At 36.3% G+C, this 22051-nt stretch overlaps 3 protein-coding genes across 4 annotated transcripts; 1 reads left to right on the plus strand and 2 right to left on the minus strand.

Moving 5' to 3' along the window:
* Positions 1-1371: 1371 nt before the first annotated feature.
* On the plus strand, positions 1372-5217 carry LOC126723439 (protein FAR1-RELATED SEQUENCE 5-like). 2 transcript variants are annotated; one of them, XM_050426833.1, is made up of 4 exons: positions 1372-1587; positions 2389-4525; positions 4633-4739; positions 4848-5217. In XM_050426833.1, the coding sequence occupies exons 2-4, from the start codon at positions 2398-2400 to the stop codon at positions 4881-4883; spliced, it is 2271 nt and encodes a 756-aa protein (XP_050282790.1). In that variant the 5' UTR covers positions 1372-1587; positions 2389-2397; the 3' UTR covers positions 4884-5217. The 2 variants fall into 2 exon arrangements, with proteins under 2 accessions (XP_050282790.1, XP_050282789.1); XM_050426832.1 differs by having other exon boundaries at positions 1373-1587; positions 2384-4525.
* A 6503-nt stretch (positions 5218-11720) lies between these two features.
* LOC126722447 (uncharacterized) lies at positions 11721-13009 on the minus strand. The gene is made up of 2 exons (XM_050425598.1): positions 12990-13009; positions 11721-12945 (listed from the first exon to the last, which is right to left on the minus strand). Exons 1-2 carry the CDS (start codon positions 13007-13009, stop codon positions 11721-11723), a joined length of 1245 nt encoding a protein of 414 aa, XP_050281555.1.
* On the minus strand, positions 12985-21326 carry LOC126723441 (transcription elongation factor SPT6 homolog). Its single transcript, XM_050426834.1, has 15 exons — positions 20575-21326; positions 20394-20481; positions 20219-20300; positions 19803-19920; positions 19383-19644; positions 19087-19293; positions 18880-19002; positions 18296-18676; positions 18092-18202; positions 17227-18006; positions 16569-16710; positions 15318-16489; positions 15009-15218; positions 13957-14407; positions 12985-13550 (listed from the first exon to the last, which is right to left on the minus strand). Exons 2-15 carry the CDS (start codon positions 20460-20462, stop codon positions 13105-13107), a joined length of 4554 nt encoding a protein of 1517 aa, XP_050282791.1. The 5' UTR covers positions 20463-20481; positions 20575-21326; the 3' UTR covers positions 12985-13104.
* Positions 21327-22051: the final 725 nt, after the last annotated feature.

A 22051-nucleotide genomic window follows, 5' to 3' on the forward strand; every position in this document is an offset into this window, starting at 1 on the left:
ATTTGCAGCAGTAGAGCTAAAATGCTATAATGCTAAAATTTAGCTCCTCAAACCCAAAAACCTTGCTGCAGCAATGGAGCTAAATCTAAAAAATTTAGCTCCATTGCTACAGTGCACATCTATAAATAGATGTGCACTGTTCATAACATCTAAAAGAAAAAATATTATTTTATTAAATTCCTCTCTCCTCTTTTATTAAAAAAATATTTTTTCCTTTTTCTTTTTCTTTCTCTCTCTCCGGTGTCTCTTCTTTCTTCCTCTTTCTTCCTCTTCCAGTCCTCCATTTTAATCAAACCAACCTCTCTGCTCAGTCCGTTGCTCCAAAGCCCAACGCCGACCACTCCTCACTACCCAGCGCCGATCGCCGATCGAAGTCCATCCCAGCGCCGACTACTCCTCGCTGCCTAGCGCCGATCGCCGATTGAAGCCCAGCCCAATGCCGACCACTCCTCAGCACCGATCGCTGATCGAAGCCCAGCCCAGCGCTGACCACTCCTCGCTGCCCAGCGCTGATCGCCGATCGAAGCCCAACCCAGCGCCGACCACTCCTCACTGCCCAGCGCCAACCAAGCTCCACCCTCTCTCTGCGAGGCCCAGCGCCGACCGAGCTCCACCCTCTCTCTGCGAGGCCCAACGCCGATGTGGGTTTGTGTTTATGTTTTCCGATCTGTTGTGGGCAAGTGGGCTTGTGCTCGTTGTGGTTATAATATTTTATTGTGATGTTTATATTATTTTATTATGCTGAAAGCTAAAATAGATCCACTGCTGCAGTATGTGTGTAGGTAAAATAGATAAAGTAACTTTTGGTGGAGCTAAATTGCTAAAAATTTAGCTCCACTGCTGTGGATGCTCCACGACTTTGATAAATAGTCTTTTGTAAATAGGTAGAAAATGGTACGCACATTGACAAGACCAAACTTTTTTTTTTTTAATTTCTTTTTTTCTCACGGACTCACCTCTTTGTTCTCCTTAAATAAAATACTATTCTTTTACTATACACTTATCACTTAATATATATATATATATATATATACATACCAAACGCTTTTTTTTTTTTTTTTACATTTTAAAATATGTTATTTAAAATATGGTACAAATCACATTTTTGTTTGCATTATGAATACTTTAAATATATATTTACACAATATTTTTTAAATAATAACTTTCACATTATTTTAAACACTAATACTTAAACATTGCTATCAAACTGACTTGTCTCAGCTGTTTGTGTGAAATTCCTTTCTAGATCAATACTACTATCTTTGGTAAGTCATGGTATCTACACAAAAAGTTTTATTACTTTTTTTTTTGGGGGAAAATATAAGATAAAATGCCAAAAGGACAAAATATCAAATTCCATTCAGTTTCACCTTTTTCTGGGTCTCCACAAAATAAATGCCCACCAATTAACCGTCCAAAAAAAAATTTATCAATCCCGCTCAATTGCAATTTCCACACTCTCTCTCTCTCTCTCTCTCTCTCACTTCCTCCTTTTCACTCTTCTCACGTTTCTCTCGCTCTCCCAATCCACAATCCCAGCTTTCCTCTCTGCGATCGAACCCAGATCTACGCCAAAAACTCAACTGGGTATGAAAATTTCTCTCCTCTTTTTGCTTTAATCTGAAATACTATGCTTGAATTTGTTCATTCATAAGCTTAACTGAAACTAGGAAATAAAAGGGGTAAACTTTGTATTTTTCACTTTTTGAAGTATTTCTGCGTTTCATTTGGAACAAAATTTTCTGGGTTTTAGACTTTCTATCTTCTTTTATTTATATATCATGTTAATTTTTTTCTGGGGTTCTTTTATTTTATTGTTCCATATATATTTTTGGGTCTGTAATTGTAAAGTTTCTGTTATAGTTTCTTGAGGGATGTCAAGCATAGCTAATGTATTAAGGGTGCGTTTGTATAAGCTTGTGGAAAACGGTGTTTTGAGTTAAAATGAGTGTAAAAAAGTTATGAGGAGTTGTAATTGCAAAACAGAGTTTTGGATTTTAAAAACACTCTTTTAGGTTCCGTTTGGTACCCAAGTTTAAACATATATTTTCAGTTTTTAAAGAACATTACGCGTATTTTCACACATTTTTTCACCCATATATATTTCCAAAAAAACTGAAAACTATTGTTTAAACTCACGTATCAAACAGGCCAAAGCTCCCAAAACGCCTAAACGCCTAAACAAACAGACCCTAAATATTAACTATGTTTTTTTTGTTTATGCAATATGTACTTTTGGCGCTGTAATTGTAATTTTCTGTTGTTATAGGTTCTTAAGGGATGTAAAGTATAGCTAAAATATTAAAGATTAGCTCTTTATTTGTTGTTAATGCAATTTATTCTTAAATGTTTATGCAAAATGTGTTTTTTTTTGAATGATTAGGTTAGACTAATGTGATGGATCTTTCAAGAACTGCGCCAGATGTAATTGAGGAAGGTGATAATGGAGAAGATTGTCGGATTGTAAATTCACGTGAATTTGATGGGGAAATCAAACTTGGAATGCAAGTGAGTTCTGAAGAAGAAGCTTATGACCTTTACAATGCACATGCTTTTAAGAAGGGGTTTAGTATTCGAAAAGCGACTAGGCGAGTGGTTAATGGTGTCATTAGGCAGCGAGAGTTTGTGTGTTCGAAACAAGGGTTTAAAGAGTTTGAAGACCCTGTTAATGCGAAGAAGTTCAATCATTTAGATACTAGAACAGGATGTTGTGCTAGGATTCGATTCGATGTGAAAGATGATGTTTGGACTGTTGTTTTGTTTAATGACACGCACAATCATGAATTTGCAAGTCCTGAACAAAAGCTTAATTTGAGATCAGGAAGAAAGGTACTAAATGCAAATGGGAGTACAACTAGCACAAATGCAAAAGCAACGGGATCATGCTCATGCTCACGTTTGTCAAAGGAAGTTGATGGTGCCAATAAAATTGGGTTAAGCAAGCTAGATAGTCACAATTACTTGCCTACTGTGAGAAAAGAAATGATTGAAGCTGAGGATGGGCAAAGTGTTTTTAATCATTTCAGACATAAGCAAAGTGAAGATCCTATGTTTTTCTATTCATTGCAAGTGGACCAAGACAATAGGATGGCAAATTTCTTTTGGAGAGATGGTAGATCAAAATTAGACTATGGTTATTTTGGGGATGTTGTTATTTTTGACACCTTTCGAATCAATAGTTACAACTTAATTTGTGCACTGTTTGTAGGGGTTAACCATCATTGGAAGAATGTTTTATTTGGTTGTGCCTTTTTAATAGATGAGACAACTGAGTCGTTTATTTGGTTGTTTAAGACTTTTTTGGCAGCCATGGGAGGTCAACAACCAAAATCTATTTTTACAGATCAAGACCAAACAATGGCAAATGCTATCAATTTGGTTTTCCCCAAATCCCGTCATCGACTTTGCCCATGGCATATTAGTAAAAATGCTAAACAACATCTTGGTGGACTTTATACTATTAATGCTGATTTCAACTCGAGATTTGATAAGTGCTTAAATGGATGCATAAACGAAATGGAATTTGAGTCAACTTGGAATGATATGATTGAGAAGTATAATCTACAGAGTCACGAATGGCTTAATAGTTTATACGAGGATCGAGAAAAGTGGTGCACAGCTTTGAGTGTAGATTTTTTCTCAGCAAAGCTGAAATCTTCCCAACGGAAGGAGAGCTCAACTAGTATTTTTCATCAAATAATGCGAAAGCCTATGCAGCTTATTCAAGCTATTCAGTCTTTTGAGGAAAAAGTAGCACAAATGCGTCAAGATGAATCAAATGAAGATTTTCGTTGCAAAAATGGTGCACCCTCAAAAGTTACTCGTTATGGAGGTATTTTGAGTCATGCTGCTAGTGTTTATACTCATGCTTTATTTAGAGTGTTTGAAGAGGAGTTGAATTCATGTTTGGGATTGAGTTGTGTTGAAACTAATCATCATGGGAATAATTCTATCTATTCACTAACTGAACTTGGAAATGGAAGTGTTCATATTGTTGAGTTTGACCGATCCAAGCTGATTATTTGTTGTAGTTGCAAGTTGTTTGAGACATTAGGTTTGTTATGTTGCCATGCTTTAAGGGTGTTTGTTGTGAATAATGTGAACGTGATACCTGATAAATATATATCAAATAAATGGACAAAAGATGCAAAGAAAGGGTTGTATTGCTTTGATGATTCGTGTCAAGAAAATGAGAAATCTACCCGTGCATCACGCTTGAGCGAGTTATGTCATTTGGGATATATTGTTTTTGAAAAGGCTTCATTGACAAATAGCAGGACCAAAATTGTCAAAGATAAGTTAAGAGAGGCATTGCACCTGGTTGAAAAGGATGTGGCATCCATGAGTATGGTGGAAATTGTTGGTCAAGAATGTCTCCAAGAAGATCCCAACAATAATGATGATATGGAACCTTGTGTAGTTGGTGATAAACAAGTCTTTGACACACCGCATGTGAAAAAGAAGAGAAAAACAGTGAAAGATGCAATCACATTACAAACTCCACAACCTAGTCACATAGTGCATGGTAAGTTAAAATTTTTGTTATTTTCAATTTTTTTTTTCTTAGTATGACTTGTTGAATTTAACTGTATTTTTTTAATTTCTTTTTTGTTATTCCAACTGAAATTTCAGGAGATGGTCAATCATCATCTTCTTCACTTGAGTTGTCTTTTGATGATCACAATTTTAACCTCACAAGAACACCCCAAGAGAGTACCTCTGTGCCATACTTGAGTCCAGTAATTTCTACAACCTAATACTTTATGCTTGAGCGCACATGTATGAATTTAACATTTGCTTCTTCTTCTGTTTTTTCATCCCCTTACCTTTTGTTATATTTGATGTAGGAATCTACCACATCAAAAGATGGTATGCAAGGATGATACACAAGACTTTGAAGTAGGTATTTTTTGGAACATGATATAATGTCACAGTAAATTTCTTCTGATAGTTGCCAATGGTCTTTGGTCCAATTTGCACATCACCCCCCCGTGGTGGGACATGTTTAGAGGTTGAATCCTGTCAAAAACTTCACCTGGCTAGGAAAGGAAAAAATGCTTTTGAATGTTGACTTTCATGCATGTTTAAAACATCCATTTTGTGTAAAAACCTCCACATGTACTACCAGAAGGCATGTTTTGAAACATTTGCCCCTTAAATATTTGTTACTTGATGTGGAGTTTATGAAAAAAGTAGTCACCGGATGTGAAGTTTAAATGGTGCTTTTATCATGGAGTTTTGAATGGGCTGTGGTATTGGTTTTGAAATGGCTTTTGGGTTGAGAGAGTTTTGCTAAGAATGTTAGGTTTGATTGATGGAGTGGGCATGGTGTAACTGATTTCAGCTAAAAGGCTTATTTCAAACACAATGCTCCGTATGGACTTGAAAAGGCAGATTCTGTCCAACCAAAAAGGAAGATTATAAGTCAGGGTTATAATGGATCCTTTAGCTGAAACTTAAGAAGTATATAGTCTACTCATAAATCCTTCACATTGTAACTTTTGGTGCGATTTCATGATCATTTGAGGTGTTAGCAATTTTTCAAAGTTGTCAGGTCCACAGGATTGGCAAAATCATGCATTGACCTTGGAGTAATTAAAAACCCGGTAGTAAGGGAAAGTGCCTGGACTAACTGTAAACCCAGAAGTCTCTAGTTTGACCCCTAGCTGAGACATTTCATGATTTACCTGATGTCTGCTCAGTGGGGGTGTATAGGCATCCGGGGTTTGCCCCTCAAGGGTGGTCCCACTGTCCCATACCTTGAGGGGGGTTCCTCGTCATTAAAATAAATAAATAAATGCTAAGCATTTTACCACCAAAAAGCACACAAAGTTACATTATACCCACTGCTGTCTCCCCCAAAAAATTTAATAATAATAATAATAATAATAATAATAATGTTATAAATCATTCCATCTTAAAATGCTGATCGTTTCTTCTATATGTTTGGAAGCATGACTCACCAATTTGGTGACCTTTATTTTGCTTCATCTCTCTCTCTCTACCCCCAGCCTCCAACAGGAAAAAAAAAAAAAAAAAAAAAAAAAAAAAAAAAAAAATGAAGTACTTCAAAGTTTTAATAATCATCTTCCCATGGTTGTATTGAGCTATGCTGGGGAGATAAAACTTTTTTCACATTCTATTTCACAAGAACTTGTTGAGGTGCCAAATTATGACTTGTACAATATTATTTTCACATGTATCTTTCATTAACACCATAAATATGGTATCTCAGTAGTAGTGAAAAAAATTGTTATATCAGATTTGTTGTGGATGTACTCTTATAATCTTTGAATGCTATGCCTATATTCCTACCTCCAAAATCATCTAATGTTAAATAAAAAATTGGGCAAGCATTTAATAGGGTTATATGTGTGTGTGTGTCAAAGAAGTACCACAGTTCTGGCCCAAGAACTAGCAGAAAAGAATAGTTATAGAACTATGTAAATGCTATAGCTTTGACTTAATAGGTAACAATAATTACAAACTAGCATCAAACAACTTCAACCCATGATCCATTCCTACAAGCAAACCTTAATCTAAGAATCCAGAAGGGGTAACAGCAATGGCAACTTTTGTGTCTATCATGGGGCAGGTCACTTGAGGAAAACAGAAGACGATGTTGATGTTCAATGTTCTACTTATATGGTTCTCCCTTAATCGAAGGTCATTTTTGTTTATGCATTTCAATGTATATCTCACTTTTACTGATGCCAATTACCCTTGCAGTTAGCGGAATTGATAAGAAAGAATCTGTTAAAGTAGGTGTAAGCAAGGTTCTGTGTCAAGATTTAAGCAAATACTTTCATCAGACGAAGTGGTATTGAACCTCAAACATGTATTTCAATCCAGTGAACCCATCTTTCTTTTTCCAAAAGTATAAAAACAAAGTTGCTGGAATTCTTAAGCCACCGCTAGTTTGTGCCTCTTTACCAAATAAAACATAGAATAGAATGCATAGGGACTTAAATGGGAAGATTCAAATGATTGATTTCCATGTTTATTTATTGCAGTGATTCCCAGGAGGTGTATGGAAATGTCATGGATGATTGGATGCTTAGGTAAAAATCTCAGATAATGTGAAGAAAAATATGACTTGCATTCCAAATGAAGAAAAAAAATAGGTAAAAATAAGTCAATAATAAGGTTTGGAACTTTTGTTCTTGGTAAGTGATAAAATTTGGAACTTAGCATGTCATAAATTAGAAAAATCATTCCAATAACTCATGAGAGCACTTGAAAGTTGAAACACTGAAAAAATTTAGGGGGAAAATAGGTAAAAATGGTAAACTATTATATGACGACATAAAAAATAAAAATTAAAAATTAAAAAAAAGCATTCACATGCCCTTTTTATTTTGGGTAAATAAGGATAACAGAAACAAGCCCAGTGGGTCAAGTTATAGGCCAGTCCATTGATGGATATGGGGCAAAAGGAAAAAAGATACATCATCAAATATATAACAATTAGACTAAAATATTAGCAGTCATTCAATTATATAATATAATGTTAGTCAATGAGAACTCTTTTTTTAAGCTGACTAATTAAGTATCATTAAACAAAAATAAAAAGACAACAAAAAGTTAGTCATGAGATCCAAACTATCTTCATCCTCTAAGAGAACAGAAGGGATAAATGAGATCGTTCAAGAAGAATAATTCTAAGCAGGGAGTCAATCACATACCTAATTTCACAAATTGTTAAGTTGTGCAACTGTGAATGGTGGAAATTTTCTGCATTATGCAATCCACTACTTCACACACCACTCAAAATTACACAAGTCAGCAAATTGTGAAATTGGATGTGAGAATGATTGTGTACAAGAAGCCCAGACAGTACGTACAAGAAACCCAGATAGCTAGCAAATGGGCCTGAACATTACAATCCTTGTTAACAAAATGAATTTCCCAAAAAGAGAAATTGAGCAACTTCAACATGATATCAAGAATCAAAGGTGCTATTGAGTATACATGTGTGACTAAAATCCCACATTAAATAATAATAAATATTTAATATAACATAATTGGTCCAAACTCATAAGTTTAAGTTTTTGGAGTATGGGTTAATAACACAATATTTTTGCATGGAGAAAAATAATTAACTTTGTGGAAAAAAAAAAATGTAGAACGGTATCCATTACTTCCCTCTTTTGGGTTAAGTTGCTATTGGGCCCGAGCTATTTAAAGTCTTGAACACTTAGTGTTACATTTTAGGGCAATGATGCTCTTACACTTGTTTTTGACATCTAATTGTTTATTTATTTATTTCCACTTTCATGTTTTAAATGTAGACATTCTTTTCCTTGTTTTTTAAAATGTGAACATTTCCACATTAAATGTGGATATTTATGTAAAATAGTAGATATAAACGAATTAGAAGATATTTTTCCTCTATTTTATGCTTTATCATATTTGTATGAAATTTAAAATGCTTGCCATTTTTTCTGTGTTCACATTTTAAACATGTTTCATCCACTTATTCCATTAGTTAATTTTACATGCCGTATGGGTTCTGTTTTAAATGAGATTGAAGATATAACCTCTAAGCAGACCAATCTTTGAAACAAAGAGTTCCATGGTGCAAAACCCATCAATTGTTAAATCATCTATTTTGGTGAATAAACTACTACTATTATTATTATTATTATTCTATCAAACACAAAAAATGTTTTGGCTTACCTTTAGTGCTTTTGTGCAATGAGGCAACAAAGAAACAACACATATCGGTCTAGTGTCTTTATTTCTGTGCACTAACTAAAACGGCTGTCATGAATATTTTCATGTTGCATCGAACTTCAGAAGCAATTATATTTTCCAAACCTAGAAGCTTGACTTCTTTAATTTCTACTACTTCTCAATACCAAATGACAAACCAAAAACCATAATTTAACAAGTATCTGCACAGCAAATACTTTTAGCTGAAAACTGAAAAAAAGTACAAGGCTTCTGTTTAACACAACGGTTTAACCCCATTCATGCTTCTATTTTTGTTCATCAAATCTGGTTGAAACTGAAACCCTTGGGAGCATCCAATTATTTTGGCATGCAAACTTACTGAAAAGTGACAAGCAGCTATATTATTACATACTAAAGTCACACATGAAAATTTTGAATCAACCCTTTCTTCTATAGAATAAAAAATGGGGTACAACACTTACTAGTTCTTAACATTACCAATTCAAAATTGGTACAGATGTCCAGAGTTTTTAAAAATAGAGAAAAATGTGGGGTTAATTCCTCTTTTGGTGCTGAGAAAAGTCTAGTTCTCCAACAGTTCTTCACCTTTCTTAATCCAAACTTTCGGCCGCTTACTTCATATCTGTACAATTTATGAGAGAAAACTATCAATATATATATGCTCTTTTCCTTAGATTTTTTTGGTACATGATGTGTGTGGGTGGAAAGAACAAATCTGCAAACAGAAGTGCAAATAACCTCAGGGTCAAGGTGATGAGATGCATGAACCTGAATAATAAGATATTAACAGGTGTCCTTAAGGTATTTGTTAATAGACTATTTTAAAAAATTTATAATACGACTTTCATGAGAAATATAAAAAAAAATATGTTAAAAAGTTGGTTACTTTTTTTTCATTTCTCTCACAAAAAAGTTTCTAAAAATATTTTCTAAACAAATATCCTATAAGATAATACTTTTTCCTTGCATTTTTTTTGGGGGTTATAACTGTTCTGGACTTTGGTGCCCTATATTATCATAGGCTTCAAGTGCCTATGTTATGTAGTCTATGGCTATATGCAACATGGCCATGAACATGGTTATATTCATAGCTTATCGGGTCTTTGATCATCCAACCTTGCCTTCAATGAAGGTTAGTAAGTGAAGCAGATCAAGGGGAGTCTTTTGAGTCTTTTCAACTACTGTCCTATTGACGAAACCTGATACATGAGGTGCTTAATTAATTTGATCTCCAAAACTAAACTGAATGGTGAAAGACTATTCGACTAATCATGAGTGACACTTCATGCAATTTTTGAAAATATAAAGGTTAAAGATTTTGCAAGCAAAGACAACAACAAATATGACATATATAATAATGGTTTTACATTTTAAATTTTGATCCTGAGCTATGTCATAAGATCATAAAGAAATAAGGAGACTAAACTAAAAAGCTATACATGCATTTGATTATGGAATGCAATGTAGAATTAAGCCACGCATTCAAAAAAAAAAAAAAAAATGGTAAAAGGATCTAGCCCTGAACTCTCTAATATGCCCAGTGGGTGACCAAGTTGACATCACTAGATCTCAATCCAACCCCAGAGTTGCCAAAACTAAACTGAATGGTGAAAGACTATTCGACTAATAATGAGTGACACTTCATGCAATTTCTGAAAATATAAAGGTTAAAGATTTTGCAAGCAAACACAACAACAAATATGACATATATAATAATGGTTTTACATTTTAAATTTTGATCCTGAGCTATGTCATAAGATTATAAAGAAATAAGGAGACTAAACTAAAAAGCTATACATGCATTTGATTATGGAATGCAATGTAGAATTAAGCCACGCATTCAAAAAAAAAAAAAATGGTAAAAGGATCTAGCCCTGAACTCTCTAATATGCCCAGTGGAGTGACCAAGTTGACATCACTAGATCTCAATCCAACCCCAGAGTTGGCAACATGTGCCTCGAGTACCCACTTTGTGTGAGTACATGGATTTTAGTTGGTGAAAAGTCACCAATCATCACTCTAAGATGTGATTGGTCACATATGTTTATCAATTGGTTTTTTTTTTTTTTTTTTACCAATTCTAGGTCACGCACGATTCAAGATTTCGTAGCCTATGTAAAGCTCAAAATCATGTCTCGAACAACAAATCTGAGTTTGAGAGATTGATTAGCCATGAGAAAGATATTTTGCACTTCACAGCCATTCCATGGTGCAAAACCCCATCAATAGTTAGGAAATCTTCTTCAGTGAATAAACCACTACTAATATGATTATTATTGCAACACAAATTCAGTAACACAAAAAATAGGCGCACCTATCACTAACCAGCTGACATGAATAATTTCAGGTTGCATCTAACTTGGGAAGCAATTATAATCCTAGAAGCCTGACTTCTCTTCCTCCCCAACATCTCAATACCAAATGACAAGCCACAAACCAGAAGGTTAACAAAAATCTGCATCTGCAAATACTTTTAGCTGAAAACTAAACAGAATGTACATGGCTACTGTTCTACAGAGAAAATGCAGCAGGGGATGAATCAACAGTCATTGGTCATCAAATCAATTGGAGTGCTATCATTACTTAACTGAAGAGTTATCTGGGTTCCTTCAATTAGTAGCATTTCAGAAGATTATTGGAGAGAGAGAGAGAGAGAGAGAGAGAGCAATATAACCTCAGTCACAAAGAGTAGTGGGTACTATGTCATACTAAAAGCAATGACAAGCAGTATATTTTACTTCACAAGTAACAAGAGTAAAGCCAAGCTTGTTCGCATAAACCTTTTTTCCACTTTCCATAGATAAGTTAACAAGTACTAGGTGGATCTTGATCACAAGATCTTACCATTTACCTTATCTTTCAAGAAAGGAGAGCCATTTGAGGCCATGCTTGTTCACTTACTAAAACACAAAATATAAAAGCAACCCTTGATCCCAGTCTACACTAATAACATAATCCCACATATGGAAGGAATTTCACTAATCACTGCAAACTGAAATCCTACACTTCCCAAGATATTTTCATCAGCCACTGCCAGCATTTCTACTCCAGTCACCCCTAGATCCACGACCACGTCCATTGCTGCCGCCACTGTTACTCTCAGCTCCCCAACTGCCACCCCAGGTACCACCACCTGCACCTCTACCCTTACTGCTATCACCCCAACCACCTATACCGCCACTAGGTCCCCAACTTGTTCCACCAGCACTATCAGTTCCACCACTGCCCAACCAACTAAAGGAAGTATAATTGTTGTCCTCATCCCCTCTGTTATAAGAGTCACGTCCACGTCCACGCCCTCGACCTTGGCCACGGCCTCGTCCATAACCTTCACCACAACCTCGACCACGATTAGGACCACGTCCTCGTCCTCGTCCGTAACCATGCTCATTGGAGCAACCCATATTGTAACCACTAGTATGCCCACCTTCCCCATTGTTATCCCAATTGTCAAAACTGGCACTCCTACCCCCACTCCAACAACCAGTATTAGTTCCACCACTATGATTGTTGTCCTCATCCCCTATGTTATAAGAGTCACGCCCACGTCCACGTCCACGACCTTGACCACGACCTCGACCACGATTAGGACCACGTCCTTGTCCTTGTCCATAACCATGGTCATTGGAGCGACCCATTTTGTAACCACTAGTATGCCCACCTTCCCCATTGTTATCCCAATTGCCAAAACTAGCACTCCCACCCCCACTCCAACCACTAGTTCCATCACCACCACCACCCCAATTTCCACCACTAGCATTAGTACGATTATTATCCCATTTTCCTGGTGAATTTTTAATTTTGGCACAAGGAGAATTGCTCCATCCACTATCACTACCCCCATGGCTCCATCCATTACTGCCATCTTGATTGCCACCACTATTACACTCAGATCCCTTGCTGCCACCCCAAGTGACATCACCTGCACCTCCACCCTTACTGCTATCACCCCAACCACCTGTACTACCACTAGGTCCCCAATTTGTTCCACCACTGCCCAACTCACCAAAAAAAGTATTATTTTTGTTCTCATTTACACTCCCATGGCCACATCCATTATTAACACCTTGATTGCCACCACTATTACTCTCAGCTCCCTTGCTGCCACCCCAAATGACACCACGTGCACCTCCACCCTTACTGCTATCACCCCAACCACCTGCACCTCCACCCTTACTGCTATAACCCCAACCACCTGTACCACCACTAGGTCCCCAACTTGTTCCACCAACACCATCAATTCCACCACTGCCCAACTCACCCAAAAAAGTATTATTTTTATTCTCACTTGCACCCCCATGGCCACGTACATTGTTGCCCCCTTGATTTCCACCACTATTACTCTCAGCTCCCTTGTTGCCACCCCAAGTGACACCACCTGCACCTCCACCCTTACTACTAGTGCTATCACCCCCAATCACCTGTACCACCACTAGGTCCCCAACTTGTTCCACCAACATCATCAGTTCCACCACTGCCCAGCTCACCAAAGAAAGTCTTATTGTTGTTATCCCTTGCACCCCCACTCCAACTACCTGTACCATCACCTACACCCCCCCAATTTCCTCCATTAGTATTAGTACAATCACTATCCCATTTGCTGGGTGAATTCTGAACTTTTTCACTATGAAAAGTGCTCCATCCACCACCACCCCCATCTCCATCCTTCGAACCAAAGTCCGACTTTGAGTATGTATCATAACCAGAATCTTTATTTTCATGGCTGCTGTCATCATGCCCATGCCCACGCCCACGACCACGGCCACGACCACGTCCACGTCCACGTCCACTCCCAAATCCACGACCAAGGCCTTGGCCACTATCTCCAACATCATCTCCATAGTCATTTTTATCTGTCAATTAAATGGAAAAATAAAGAGTAAAGAAAGTTAATGCATCAAAATATTCTAAAAATTGGCAGGTTAGCCTATTGTGACCATATCATGTGTTCTACAACAAAATTATTGTACGTTACCATTTACAGCATTGATATTTGAATGCCCTATTTATATTTTATAGACATGCATCTTCATATATCAAACTCATCTACACATCAATTGCTTTGACTAACAAATACGCATTATTGTATGGTATTAAAAACTTCTAACATAACGTTAATCCAGGAATTTAACACCAGATCAATATAATAATCTGAAACTTGACAGAGGAGTCTATCAAATAATTTTCCCCAGGCTATTGTGTGCTTTATGCAAGGTATAAAATTAAAGAAATTGCAAAAAGAAAGTGAGTAGTTTTCACCTTTTGGAAAAGGGGTAGATTTGTCTAAGCCTGATTTTGGCTGGCTTTGCCAACCACAATCATTGCTTCCCCCATCACTAGTCTTTACAGAAGAACCCCCAAATGCAGATTTTTGCATTGGTGCTGACTCATGCTGCAAATCATCAATATGCTTCTGGAAATATGCCACCAATTGCTCAATCTTCCCAAACATTTGCTTCCTAAACTTGAATCCCTTGGGATGCAGACCAACAAACTCATGACGTAGATGTGTGGTTTTTATATAAGACAAGATGAAAGTTCCAGGATGCTCATAAGAAATTCCAAAACAGTAAACAATTCTAGTCGGATATTCTGATTTTTCTACTCTCAACACTTCATCAACCTCTGCTTTTGAACCCCTCTTGAATTTTCGGAAACTAACCATTGTTTTCAGGTGGGTTACCAGTGGGTCTACATAACGATCCACAACCTATTTTTGACACCATGAATAAATATTAGATGAGCAAAAACAATCAAAAGGGCAGATACATTTAGCAGATAAGCACAGACACTAAATTTTCTGTGTGTAAGTAATTTCTTCTCAACTTGGGGATTTATCAAGTAACCCATAAGATAAAACTTGCAATTATGTTGGGATTAATACAAAGGTCCAGCAACAATTAACTACTAGCAATAAGCATGATGTCAACTCATTGATGTTATAGTTCTGATCACTGAAAATTTTAATTCCAAAATATTCTCCACACCATGACATTAGCTAGCTTTCAACCTTTTCCTTAAGAAAACTTGATCAGTTTTTTGGCTAGTTCACTGGGCAAGAATCAGATGGAATTATGTTAGTGACTCACAGTTATATTTTTTAATTTTATCTATTTATTCAGTTTTACTACATAGGCAAATCTAGAACTCATTAGTCAACTCCCTGTGTAGAAATAAAGAAATTACATATATGATGAATGAGGACTGATTTAAATATAAAATTGGCAGAGATGACATACTATTGTAGCAACACAGACAATATAAGGTAGAAAGTTGTGAAGCCTTCCTGACCAGAAAAAAAGAATACAAACCTCATCAATATCCTCAAAGTAATCATCCCCTATTTTTAATGTCTTTCCAAGACGAAGCAAGCTTGTAATATTGCTGTGATCCTTTCCCCCTTCGATGATGTCTTTGTGCACAAAAAATCCATCACAGATTTTCAGAGTTAAAGTAAGATAAGATGGACCTCTGGCACTAGGGCGAAAAATACATTCTCCAGCATCCTTATTTGAGAGGAACTACTCAACAAAATACACAAATTAATGCCTATCACCAATTCAAAACTCCATGACAACGAAAAATTGAACAAGCTAAAAATTGCATCATGAATAACTCACCTCCATTGCTTGATTCAAAGTTAGATTCTGAAAATGAGGATGAACAATCATCCTTGGGTTGAAAGGCTTCTTTGCTAGCTCCCCATTGTGGGCTTTCCCCTGCTGACTTCGTAAACTGCTCTGGCCTCCATGGTAATAAGGGTCTGCTTCAGAAGAGTTTTGGTCTCCATTACTCTTTAATTCACTTTTTTTACAAGTCAGACACACCTGGAATTTGTCTTTTTCTACTTGTTTGATCTTGCAGGTAAGAATATCACCTACATGCAGCTTGTCTGCTAAAGAAATGTCATCAGCATTATCTGAAAAGTCTTCCTCTACGAGTACCCCAGTCAAGCCTGAGTCAAGCACACAGAATGCTCGATGAGATTGCAAATTGCGAACCATTGCCTGGACTATTCTTCCTTCAGCAAGAGCATTCCCATTTTTTCCAGATACCATATCAAATTCCTCATCCTGAGTTGGTTCTTCATAAGGCCTTCGAGGATCTTGAAATCCATGAAGAAGTTCCATTCTAATATCATAAAGAGTCTCTCTTCTGTTTTCCCCCATTTCTATTTCATATTTTTCTGAATAATCAGTAATATCAAAACTTTTTAGCAGTTGTGGATTGTCATTAATGTACTGTACAGGCTCTTCCAGGGAATCTGCATTAATTGCATCATCCTGAACATGAAATTTATGAACTGCCTTTGCCAAATCCTCTGCAAGACTATATGACTCAGGGTGAATTCTTGTATTATCCAACAGATTAGTATCTTTGCCAGTATAATGCAGTCCACTGCAACAAACTCGTAAAAAACCAACTGCATTATAGAAATCGTTCTTTCCTCTCAGTCCGCAACTAATTAAGTCTCTTCGATTTCTAATTTCTTTACCTCCAAGTAATTGCCTCTGTAATGAAGCCACCTTTCTAGGTCCAAGCCCAGAAATGAATTGCAAAGGCGCAAAAAGCCAGGCATGGCTTGCAGCCAAGTTCAAGTCTAGACCTACCTGGTTAGTAACATCCACCATAACCCGTTCTATCATCTCCCACTTCTCATCACCTGTAAGATAGTGATCCAAGGAGCTAAGTTTCCAAGATACTATCTCTCTTTGGGCCCCACATAATGTTGCAATCATAGCCAACGGGTTCTGGAGGTAACGACCGAGAGCCACAGCACGCTTTACAATGCCTAAATGATTTCCAAAATAAAGGCAACAGTAAACAATCAAGTTAATTAAAAGAAGATATCAAGAAACAAATGTAATTACCTGGTTGTCCAGGCAGCTGTTCTGAGGAAATCTGTGAATGTTCATAAATATGGGCAAAGGATTCATCCCCATAAACAACGCTGATCTCATCCATAACTTGGCTGATATCTCCAGTATTCTCCTCTACCCTTTTAAAAATGATCTGATCAACAGGAATAACAACTCACAATTTCATATTGTCTAACTAAGAAAGAAGAAATCAAAATGATTATAGAAGAATAGGAAAATATACATCATATGACAAGTCAGTGAAGTCATGAATGTTAAGTTGCAGTAGCATCCATCAAATAAAATATGAAATGTTAAGTCAGTGAAGTCATGATGTTAAGTCATGAAAGCAAAATACACGTTCTCTTTATTCTTTACACGCATACCAAATATATCTTGTTTACTATTTGACTCATGTTTTGTGTATAATTTTACAGTTAAAAAAAACTATTATGAAATTTTTATAGTTTTTGGATGAGATACTTATTGATGATATCTGAGAAGTAAAAGTTACACAAGGTTCAACTTTAACCTATGTCTCTTTCTCTCTCTCTCTCTACTTTTGACTACATCATGTAGTGAAAATATTGTTGTTCTAGATATGAATACTCAGTTCTTCATAACTAGCACAGCAAAAGTTACTATGTTAAATTGTTCTAGATATGAATACCTCTTTGATATCATCCTTCAACCGTGTGCAAGCCACATTAGCAGCACCTAAGACAATGACATGTGGATGATAATTTTTCATGAACTTAAGAACATGCTGTTGGTCATTCTTCCTCTGTTGCTGGTGAATAACATTTTGTGACCGTTTAGTAATTGACCCAGCATGCAACACATCAAGCACTTCTCCTGAAGAATCCAACATTACAAATGTAGTTTCTGGCTTTCCTGGACCCCAACAACAGGCCATTACCCTTGGTGCAATACCTTTATTCTCATCAACAACATTTTCCTTACAATGATATGGCGCCACAGAGACCCTGTTCCAGAACTGCTTCCCATATTCTATAAGTAACCAGTTTTTTGCTCGGGTGGTCAACAGAGCTCTTGCTTCCTTCTCCATAGAAGGAAGAAGAAAATTTTTAATTGCATCCTCTAGAATTATCTTGCGCTGTTCGTTCCAAATTTGAGCAGATCTATTATCATTGTCTCTAAGATAAACATCATAGGATGCACTAATCAACTCATCCAGGGCATTCTCTGGCAACTTTATGGTAATTTCAAGGAGCTTCTCTTCTTCCGCCTTCTGAATAAGAAGCCACTGCATGTCCTCAAATTTTGAGAGTGGTTTGTTGTGTAGCCACTTGACCCCTGCATACTGATGAAAACAATCTATTTCCTTGTTTCCTTTTGGGGTAGGGCTTGTTGAGACTAGAGCTCTATCCATGAAAATACCACGGGCATGTTTCCTAAACAATGTCTCACAGCTGATATCCACTGCGGCCTGCAAAAAACAAAAAAGGTTAGCAAACAAAACCAACCAGCCCCTCAAAGTTATGCAGGATCAAAGACAAACATCAAGAGCATACCATGTGCCTAGCACCTTTGAGCACTGCTTCAGGAGTTTCAAACATTTCACACATAAAATTTGAAGCTATCTCCTCTGGAAATTCCTCAGGATCCTCATCAAACTTAAATCCCTACAGTCAGAAGAAGCCAAATTATGTCTTACACATATAAATATTAAAACAAAAACATGGTAATAAAAGAAGTTTATACACTAGCGAACATACAGTTCTCTCTAAAGTTATTTGGAAGCCAAATTGCTTGGAGTCACCAAACTTGTGTGCAAGCTCCCACAGGCCAGCCTTATTGCAGTAGCTATATTGTGATTTCTTTGCAGGCCTCTTATATTTTCCACCATTGCCCCCCTCAGTTGGAGGAAAATGTATACTAAACTCCATGTCCACATCATCAACATCTCTCTCAGATTCAGCCTTCTTCAGAGACTTGATGGTGGTTTCAAAGAGCTCCTTAATAAAGGCAAGCCTTGCCCCACTGACTATATTGCTACATTCCTCTTCATAGCGCTTGTTATAGTACCTCTGAAGAGCACTCTTCCGCTTCTGAAGATGTAACCACTTTTTGTCAAGCTCCTTGATGGCCCAAAGAACCTGCACAGAATACATTCACTTGGATTATGGAAACAATTTATCCTGTTTATACGTTATATCCACTTCCTACTTTTCTTTTCTTCCTCTTCTACAATGACTCATGCTACATGAATAAGGTGGCAACGGCAACATGTAATTTGTATAGCCCCTCAATTTTACTAAGGTTATAATTAAAAGAAGAAAAAATTAAAAATAAAGAGTACCTTGTGCCACTTCAGTTTAGGCATTCTCTCAGCATCAACCTTATCCCTGCTTTCTTCATCTTGCTCTGGGTCTTTCAAGAGACTCAGGCACTGCTCCTTCCGATACATAGCAATAAACGGAATCTTGGAAAAAAACAAAAATTGCTAATTAAAAGGGGCAATTCAGAGTTTAAAATGGGATTTCACTTTAAAGCTACTGATACTTACATCACACTTCTCCACATGATGCAATTTCAAAAAGCTCATAATGTCTTCCTTACGAATTCTTTTACATAGGTCAAATCCTTCAGCTTGTTCCGGCATCTTGCAGAACAATGGATACACATACGTCCCAAGTTGACCAAGTATCCAAGAACACTCCTCTATAATGCTCATTTCGTCAACTGGAGCAGGCCCAATGACTTCCCCAAATATCTAAGAGTTGAAACGTAGGAAGAATTAATTCCAGAGTAAGAATAAGATGACATTTTGGCAATTAACTACCATTATCAAAGACAATAGACCTGCATCCTCTCGGGCAAGTCAATCTCCTTTATAATAGCATCCTTCTCTGTCATGTACTTGTCTTTGAGGATGAAAGGTGCAAAATCATTAGAATCATCAGGTCTGGCACTCTCAGCTATAACTTGGTCATGAAGATTCAGTACTTCATCAGCATTGCCAAAAGTGTAACTAGCTTCCCCTACTGCAGATGAAGCTTTTGATGCATGCCTTGACTTCTTTTCATTCAGATTTCTTTGGCAAGAAAGAGATTTGTAAGTAGAACTTGCAAAAAAGAAAAGAAAAAAAAAATGAATAACAAAACAATTTTTTTTTTTGAAATATGTAATTAACAATTAATCATTTATAAATAACAAAGTAAGCAGGTGAATCAAAATAAGAATTACAAGAGTAAATTCAAGGGGCTCATGCTGGCATAATACCTTATGGGGGCTCCCTTCCCATAAAATTTTCCATGATCCACTATAAAATTTGCCATTTCATCCTCTTCATCATCAGGCACGTATTCATCTTCTTCAGCAACATCACTAAATAGTGGTCCTGAAAAGACCATTTTAAATTTTTTTTTTTTAAGAATTTTATGATAGACATTCTAATGTTAGATTTTTAAAGCACAATTTTGAATCATTAACAATGTTATGGATAGTTTTTAACCAAAAGAAACGTATATTGCAAATGTCTAATAAGCACCAAGTGTTTTCAAGCAAATTGGTCCCTACTCAGGCAGTCCTCAAGCCAGGTAATGGACATCTTTTTTACTTATAAAAAAAATATAATGGACATCTTTTTAGAACATTGAACTAAATTGAAGAAGTTATAACTACAGAGAAACAATTACCATCGTCATCTGAAATGCTAGAGGGCCCTTCCAGTTCAGTGTCAACCCCAACCTTTTTGAGCCGCTTAAACTTTGCACCTCCCTATCAGTGAAACAAAACATGATCAACAAAATATGTATATACCATGTCAACAAGGATAAAAGGAACAAAAAAGATGATGGCACAAAAATTCACCTTCTCTGATTGAATAATGCTCAAGTTTTCATTCTCTCGAATCAGCTCAAGATCGTCGTCATCAAGCATAAGACTCCTCAACGATTTTCTAAAGAATTTCAAAGCAAAATACTTTATAACATGAAAGTAAACCACATACTTCAAATCACATTGCAGAGTGGGTGGAAAAGATTATCCTAACCTTTTCCTTTTCCTCTTTTTCTTTTGTTTGCCTTTATAGCTTTGTTGTTCTTCCTCCGATTCTTCTTCTTCTTCATCATCATCATTATCATCTACTAAAAACCCATCATCCTCAAACTCATCCAAATCTTCTTCTAATCAAACCAATCAAACCAAATTCAATAATTATCAACAACAATTAGATTATAGCAAACAAATACAACAGCTATACCAGCAACACCCAACTCACATTAAGTCACTAACATCATCATTACCGTAACAATACTAGAAACAATAATAACATATGGCAAAAGGCTTAAATCTTGTTATATACTCTCTCAAAGCATGATTTAAACCCACATCGTGGGGTGTGTGCATAAGATGAGTGTGCAAATAACCTGTGTGTGGTAATCATTACTCACAATATAAGCATAAAACAAATTATAGAGTTGAGGGCACAGAAACCGAGACCATATATTGCTTAAAGGAATATGTTACTCTTTAAAAGCAATTAAGTGGGTTTTATTGCATTGGAAAATAATAAAAGCAAATAAATAAATAACTCTTTAGCTCAAAATTGTGCGACTCCCTAAAAAACTAATCAATTGCAATAAAACACTCAACTTTAACTAATAAACATTAGCACTTGATAACCGGATTCTTACTTGACCCAATACTTGGACACTGAACTCAAATTGAGTGTAACTTTGACAATCAAAGAAAATGGGAGTGGAAAAGCAAAAATAAATAAACAAATAAAATACATTTTTTGAAAAAAAGCAGGGACACAATAAATTATAAAACGTTCACGTTCATAGAAATTTGAAGGCAAAAAAAGATTACAAATTTACAAACCCAACAGAGCGAGAAGAAAGAAAAATTATATAGAACAACAAAAGAGAACTAGCCAACTAGGAGCATTCAAAATATCGCATTATCACGTCAAATGAAAATATCGCGAGATAACATTAAATGCAGTGATACGAGACGATGATAAACATGTCTATATATATCGCATGCCGGAAATGATCATTTCGCCGGCGAAAACTCGCCGATAGTACGGACAAAAATATTTAAAAAAAAAAAAATTTAAGAAAACATTAATGAAAAGCACTTATTGATTATTAAGTAGAACAAAAGCTAAAACCAAAAAACCAAAACGAACACACATAGTGACAGAGATAACAAAGAGTCCGTACGGTTAGAGCTACATCAACTTTTCAAAAAGAAACGTATATATATAGGAAAGAATAAACCGTAAAAAGCTGAGATAAAACTATATATGTTAGTTATATTTATGTATACCATCGTCTTCTTCGTCTTCGTTGTTGGAAGCTACAGCTGGTTCGTTTTCGTCTGTGAAACCAAAAAAAAAAGCATAGAAAATATGAATTGGTTTTCGCATATAATGTGTGTATGTGAAAAGAGAGAGAGAGTATGGATTTTTAGGGACCTTCATCATCATCGTCGACAATGCGTGACCTTCTCTTCCTCGCCAT

The sequence above is a fragment of the Quercus robur genome, chromosome 4 (assembly GCF_932294415.1).
Source record: "Quercus robur chromosome 4, dhQueRobu3.1, whole genome shotgun sequence".
Taxonomy (NCBI): Eukaryota; Viridiplantae; Streptophyta; class Magnoliopsida; order Fagales; family Fagaceae; genus Quercus; species Quercus robur.

Excerpts from the sequence above, each read along its gene's own strand:
- LOC126723441 (XM_050426834.1), bottom strand. The coding sequence starts at position 20,462 with ATGCTTGATGACGACGATCTTGAGCTGATTCGAGAGAATGAAAACTTG. Across the intron at positions 19,921-20,218 it reads TAGCATTTCAGATGACGATG|GACCACTATTTAGTGATGTT; the intron begins GTAATTGTTTCT and ends TGGTCTTTTCAG. Across the intron at positions 18,203-18,295 it reads AAATAACTTTAGAGAGAACT|GGATTTAAGTTTGATGAGGA; the intron begins GTATGTTCGCTA and ends TTCTGACTGTAG.
- LOC126722447 (XM_050425598.1), bottom strand. The coding sequence starts at position 13,009 with ATGTACGTGGCCATGGGGGT. Across the intron at positions 12,946-12,989 it reads ATGTACGTGGCCATGGGGGT|TGGTGGAATTGATGGTGTTG; the intron begins GCAAGTGAGAAT and ends TGAGTTGGGCAG.
- LOC126723439 (XM_050426833.1), top strand. The coding sequence starts at position 2,398 with ATGGATCTTTCAAGAACTGCGCCAGATGTAATTGAGGAAGGTGATAAT. Across the intron at positions 4,526-4,632 it reads ACCTAGTCACATAGTGCATG|GAGATGGTCAATCATCATCT; the intron begins GTAAGTTAAAAT and ends CTGAAATTTCAG. Across the intron at positions 4,740-4,847 it reads CTGTGCCATACTTGAGTCCA|GAATCTACCACATCAAAAGA; the intron begins GTAATTTCTACA and ends TATTTGATGTAG.